Source organism: Bidens hawaiensis, unplaced genomic scaffold, assembly GCF_021521415.1.
Source record: "Bidens hawaiensis isolate Kalapana, Puna unplaced genomic scaffold, B.hawaiensis_p1.1 tig00002477_1, whole genome shotgun sequence".
NCBI lineage: Eukaryota > Viridiplantae > Streptophyta > Magnoliopsida > Asterales > Asteraceae > Bidens > Bidens hawaiensis.
The window spans coordinates 2,060,032-2,067,074 of NW_027491136.1; the positions used below are offsets into that span (position 1 = coordinate 2,060,032).

At 41.7% G+C, this 7,043-nt stretch overlaps 1 protein-coding gene across 1 annotated transcript; it reads left to right on the forward strand.

The window, feature by feature from the left end:
- The first annotated feature begins 5,728 nt into the window (after nucleotides 1-5,728).
- Nucleotides 5,729-6,816, forward strand: LOC143619526 (uncharacterized). The gene is made up of 2 exons (XM_077091432.1): nucleotides 5,729-6,646; nucleotides 6,763-6,816. Exons 1-2 carry the CDS (start codon nucleotides 5,729-5,731, stop codon nucleotides 6,814-6,816), a joined length of 972 nt encoding a protein of 323 aa, XP_076947547.1.
- The last annotated feature ends 227 nt before the right edge of the window (nucleotides 6,817-7,043 follow it).

Below are 7,043 nucleotides of genomic sequence, written 5' to 3' on the forward strand. Positions count from 1 at the left end.
CAACTCCAAGGTGCCTCTTGTTTCTCGAAGATTGATCTCCGCTCTGGCTATCACCAGTTGCGCATCCGCGATGAAGATGTTCCGAAGACTGCTTTTCGAACTCGTTATGGCCATTTTGAATTCTTGGTCATGTCCTTCGGTCTAACCAACGCACCCGCCGTTTTCATGGATCTAATGAATCGGGTGTGTAGGCCTTTCTTGGATAAATTCGTGATCGTGTTTATCGATGATGTTCTGGTGTATTCTAAGACCAAGGCCGAGCATGAGCAACATCTCCGATTGGTATTGCAAAAGCTTAGAGCTGAGCAGCTCTTTGCCAAGCTCTCCAAGTGTGAATTTTGGTCGGATGAAGTACAGTTTCTTGGTCATGTTGTTAACAAGATGGGTATTCATGTCGACCCATCCAAGATTGAAGCAATCAAGAACTGGATTACGCCATCCTCTCCTTCTGAGATCCGTTCCTTTCTGGGCTTAGCTGGTTATTACCGGCGCTTCATTTCGAACTTCTCAAAGATCGCTTTGCCTTTAACAGCTCTAACGCACAAAGGTAAACCGTATATTTGGGGCTCGAAGCAAGAAGAAGCCTTTCTAACGCTCAAGCGTTTGTTGTGTGAAGCTCCTGTTCTTGCGCTACCCGAGGGTAATGATGATTTTGTCGTGTATTGCGATGCATCCAACCAAGGTCTCGGTTGTGTTCTTATGCAACGAGGCAAGGTTATCGCTTACGCATCAAGGCAACTCAAGGTTCATGAAAAGAATTATACAACTCACGATCTCGAACTTGGTGCAGTTGTTTTTGCCTTGAAGATCTGGAGACACTACCTTTATGGTACTAAGTGTATCCTCTACACTGACCATAAAAGCCTTCAGCATATCTTTGATCAAAAGGAACTTAACATGAGGCAACGCCGATGGAACGAACTCATCAGCGATTACGATTGTGAGATCCGGTATCATCCTGGTAAGGCTAATGTGGTAGCCGATGCGCTCAGCCGAAAACCCTGCCAACTTAACTGTATCTTGCCGCGCACCCAGCTTCACTTCGCGCCGATTCAAAGCAACCTTGAATCGCGTATTCGTGACGCGCAGCGCGCATCCATCAGTAATGGTAGCCTTCGCGCCGAGTTAGCGTGTGGCGCGGAAGCACTCTTTGTCTCTAATCTGAGTGGAATTCTCTGCTATCTCAATCGCATCTGGATTCCCTTTGATGAGAATCTTCGCGCTGATATCCTGAGTGAAGCGCACAAATCTCGGTATTCTATTCATCCTGGCGCTGATAAGATGTACAAGGATTTGCGCATTACTTATTGGTGGCCCGGTATGAAAAAGGATATTGCTGTGTTCGTAGCTAAATGTCTGACTTGTTCTAAAGTGAAAGCTGAACACCAACGCCCATCTGGTTTGCTCGAACAACCTGAAATTCCTACGTGGAAATGGGAATGTGTAGCGATGGACTTTATTACCAAGTTACCTTTGACAGCAAGCAAACATGATAGCATTTGGGTAATAGTGGATCGTTTGACTAAGTCTGCTCACTTTCTGCCCATTCGTGAAAACTACCGTGTTGAGCAACTCGCGCAGCTTTATGTCAAGGAAATTGTCTGCCGCCATGGTACTCCTTTGAGCATCATATCCGATCGCGATGGCCGTTTTATATCTCGCTTTTGGAAATCTCTCCAATCTGCGCTAGGAACTCGCTTGGACATGAGTACGGCATATCATCCTCAGACTGACGGTCAGTCTGAGCGAACTATTCAAACTCTTGAGGATATGCTCCGATCTTGTGTTCTTGATTTTGGAGGTAATTGGGATTCACACCTACCTTTGATCGAGTTCTCTTATAATAACAGCTATCATTCCAGTATCGGTATGGCCCCATTTGAAGCACTTTACGGTCGTAAGTGCCGCTCCCCGATTTGTTGGAGCGAAGTGGGAGAAGCTCAAATCACAGGACCCGAACTTGTTCAAGAGACAACCGATAAAATCGCCAAGATCCGTGATCATCTGCTGACTGCCAGAAGCCGACAGAAGAGTTACGCAGATCGTAGGCGAAAGCCTCTCGAATTTCAAGTTGGTGATCTTGTTCTCCTCAAAGTGTCGCCCTGGAAAGGTGTTGTCCGCTTTGGGAAGAAGGGTAAGCTTGCTCCTCGTTATGTCGGTCCATTCAAGATTCTCGCGCGTGTGGGAAAAGTTGCCTACAGACTTGACCTGCCGCCCGCGCTCAGTAATGTGCATCCAACGTTCCATGTATCCAATCTCAAGAAGTGTTTAGCTGACGAGAACCTTCACATTTCACTCGATGAAGTTCAAGTTGATGAATCTATGCATTTCGTTGAGAAGCCTGTTGAGATTATGGATCGCGAGGTTAAGCAAACCAAGCGCAGTCGTATCCCTATCGTGAAAGTTCGTTGGGAGTCCAAGCGCGGAGCCGAGTTTACATGGGAAAGGGAAGATCAAATGAAGATCAAGTACCCGCACCTGTTCTCTGCGCAACCTACTTCGAGATAAATTTCGGGACGAAATTTCTTAAAGTAGGGGAGACTGTGACATCTGCCCTGATCCGACCCGACCCAGGTACCCGTTTCCCTTATCCGATCTCTTTCTTTTATGATTTAATATTTATTTATACTTATATTTTACTTTTAATAATAATATATATTTTCCTTCCCGCCTTTTTCTCTCTCTTTCTTTCCGCCGTCCCCTCCCCCTTCCTTCTCTCTTTCCGCCTTCTTTTCCCTCTTGTCGCCGTCCCGCCCTTAAGCCTTGTTTCCCTCAACTCTTTGCTTGTCCTTTGGTTCTTCCCGCCTAAGGATGTCTGCAGCTCCACGCGCCAGACTCCTTACATGGAAGCCTGCGTGAAGACATCTTGTTCCTGCGATGCGTGAAGAGAACTCTTCTCGCAGCGCGCTAAGAATGCATGTTCTTCCCGCGATGCGCTTAGAATTCTAGTTCACGCAGCACGCTAAGGATGTGATTCTTCCCGCAGTGCGCTAAGGATTGTTGTGCCAGCCTTCGCGCTCGCGCACTCAGCCTTCCCGCGCTTAACCCTTGTATCTTCTGTTTAAATCTAGCCGTTTGCTTTTGTGTTGTCTTATCTTTTGAGCCGTTGACCTAACCCATCTAATGTCTGAATAGTTACTTTCGGCGCAGCATGCGCACCAACCCCATTGGTTGACAGATAAAGTGACTGACATAATCTTTTGAGATCTGCTTTTGCCATGCTTGACCAGTACCTTTATCTGATCCGCCCATGCTTTTTACTGTTCCCTGTCAGCTTTATCTTGCCCCCTGCAGCTGCCATATCTTTTGATATCTTTACTTTTCAGAACTTTTTACCGTTGATATCTTTTCTTTTACTTTTTGAGATCTTTTCCCCTTTTTCTAGGGTTTGTGTCTCCTAGGGTTTTCCTATAAATAATAATAATATTTTCATAACACATCACACACAAACACTTAATCTCTCCTGTTCTCTTGCTCCTTGCTCTCTCTGCCGTCTTCCTCTCCTGCCTCCGTCTTCCTCCCTGTTCTTCCCTGCTTTTCCGGTAATATATATATATTATATATAATAATTTACTTATTAATTATGCTAACTTATAATCAAGACTTAAAACAGATCATTAAAACAATAATCTTATTTATAGGTTAACTTGTGCTTGTTTAAAGTTGGTTCTTGCTTTATCTTACACCGCATCGTTTATCAAGTGAGTTATCTCGTATCTAATCCCTTTTTATTTTAAATGCTTTGGGATGTTCATGTGTTCATACAAAACTTGAGTCTTAAACTGTTTATGAACTTTAGTCGCGCAGTATCCCATGTGTTGAGGACGTAGACTTGGCTGTTTATTTGTATGTGTGGATCATTAACCGTCTTGTCGGTCTATTCCGCAGTTTTCATGGTACCATTAGATGAACACGGGAGAACATTCGTTTATGATTTTCTCTTTTGTTTACACATGCACAGTTAGTCTTGTTTGTGAGCTCAATTGTGAGCACTGGCAGTCTTGTCTCTTAGAGTTGGTCCCGATCAGATTACACCCTTGTTGAAAACCAGACATACACATGTTGCGCGCAGATTTATTGTTATCTATGTATTGTATTAAACTTGATTTCTCACCAACACGCAAGTGTTTGACGTTTATTTTAACACATGTTCAGGTTTGCAGTAGCTGTTTTGGAGCTTGTGGACACATAGGACGTTTTTACTTTTGGACCTAGATTAAAATGTATCAAGACAAGTTAATGTTGTTTGAATGTTATAATTTAAAATATATTGATTTATGTTTGATTTATGTTCTATATTTTCCCCGCTGCGCGTGCGCGATAAAATGTGTATTAATAAATATTGACACCAATAGTGTCGCGAGTAATGAAGCAATATGTGGCGCCCCGATGTATAATCCGCCTTTGGTCGGGGTGTTACAGTTATCCCAATTCCCAAAACACATGTGCTAATAGCTTAAATTAGATCGGCCCAATAAAAGTGTAGCCCAATGGTTAATAGCTAAAAATCTTAGCTCATAGTTCAATCTGGTCCAGGTTCACCATAAATTTGTAACCCAATGGCCCCAACACGTTAAACCAGGTCAACCAAATCGGCCAACTAGAGGTGTACAAAACCGGTTTTAAACCCAAACCGAACCGGTTTGGTCAATGACTGGTCAAAACCGGTTTGACTCAAACCGGTTCGGTTTATAAACCGGTTTAAACACAAGATAGTCCGATCTGGTCACGTCGGTTCGGTTCGGTTTATAAACTGGTTTTTCTCAAACCGGTTCGGTTTTAAAACTGGTTTGGTAGATCTTAAGGGGAACCGGTCCTGAAACTGATGGTTTGGGTCGGGTTGGAAATCGGTTTGGATGAAACCGGTTTTAAACCCAAACCGGTTCGGTTCGGTTTGCCTAAAACCGGTTTTTTTACACATCTACGCCCATCCCAACCGATGAGGCGACGACCCTGTTTGGTCCGATATCCTCTTTAAGTTTCCAGTTAAAAGCTACTTTAATTTAAATGAGTTGATAGCTTATTTATCTTTTAGTAAATTACAATTTACAATATTTAACAATTTTAATTTAAGTGTTTTTATCTTCATTGTCACAATTATTTTCATGGGTGTTACTGCCAAAACAACATTAGGTACCACTCGGGTTTCGATTAATATTTTTTCAACAATTGGCATCCTTCTCCCCATCTCGATCGGCCCTCGTACAATGGCCTTCGAATAGTACACAAGCCTAACTTCTGACATGTTATTTTTTAATTTAGCAATACAAAATTACTAATTGTCTCATACACAAACTTTTAATCATCCCTCCATCTTTATGTATATATTTTGCCCACGAAGAAAGGTTGAGAATATTAGAATGATGGAACTCCTCATCCTACGCCACCCAAACCTACGACACATCAACCTCTTTTCATCACCAAGCAACCTCCCAACACTTCCACTTTATCTTATAAAATAAATATTTGTATTCTTAACTATTCCCTTTAAGTTAGTTAAAAGCTCCTCTTCTTCAGTATTTTATATTATAAATAAATAAAGTCAAATTAATATATTATTAATGGAGTAATTATATATCATTCAAACTTAAATGGGATTAGTTAGCTTATAGTTGGTGGCCCACGCACTCATCTACTGCACCCAACACCCTCCATATCAACATCAATATTCTCACCCATCTTTTCTGATACGGTCATCCGAGATCTTCATAACATCTCCACAATTCCGATGGAAACCACCGTCAAAATCATCCGAGCAGCGATTCACACGTTCCTCACAAACTACAATTACTTCACCGCCACCGCCATTTTCGCCCTCCCATTCTCCGCCTCAATCCTCCTCTCCTCCACCCTCCTCCCGGACTTCCTCTCATTCCAACCCAATCTCCGGTCACTTTTCAAGGCGGCTGGATTCCCTCCGGAATCGGAATTCTATTCCATTCTTACTCTCAAACTCTCCCAAACCATTTCTACTTCTATTCTAGTCCTACCCTTTTCCCTCTCCTCCCTCCTACTAGCAAAAACTTCCGTTATCCAAGTGGTCAACACCGTTGACCGCCACAAACCGCTTCCTTCGTTCACCGGAATCTTCAATTCCATCCTCCAAACACAAATTTGGAACACACTTGTAATCATCTCAGCAAATGCCACTTGCTTTTGGGTTCTTTTCATTGCTTTCAACTGCTTAGAAAAGCTTCATATCCCCTCATTATTTCTCACTGTCTTCGGTGGAATTGCGTATTCCGTAGTTGTAGCAAATACGTTGATCACATGCAACATGGCACTAATTCTGTCTGGAATGGAATTGAGAGGTGGGATCATGTCCATTTTAAAATCTTGTGTATTAATAAGAGGAAGAACGTCTATCGCGCTCTCGTTATCGCTTCCGGTGAACGTGGCGTTGGCCGGAATTGAATTCCTATTCCAGTTCCGGATAATAAAGGCATATTCCGATTCCGGGGTGAATAAGCCCACATCAGCTATGGTATTAGAGGGATTATTAATTGCTTATATGTACTCTGTTCTTATCATAATTGATGTCATAATTGGTTGTGTGTTCTTCAAAAGCTGCAAAATAGCTTATGATCGGAATATTATTGATCAAGAATCAGGCAAGATTAATGCAGATGATGGTGATGTTGCATTGGTAAAGTGTGAGGCAAAATATCTTTTTTGAATGATTATATTTTTCTATTATTATTTTTTTAACTTTTTTTTTGTGATTGGGATTTTTTTTTTTTTTTTTTTGGATTGAAATCACAGGGTGAGAATGAGTTGATAATCTCTCCTCTGGATTCAATTTATGTAGAAAGATAGTTACAAGACTGAATAGAAACAATGTACAATTTTTCTTTGTATTAAATGCAAGTGTTATAAGTTATAACATATTAACATGATTGATCTAGTTAAGTAATTACAAGGATTTTAGACTTAAATTAACATCTCAAATAAATATAGCACATAGGGAGATTATTATATTCCAAAGCAAAACCACCAACGTACTAGGAATGCTCGGATAAGTACTTAAAAAACTTGATTCAAAT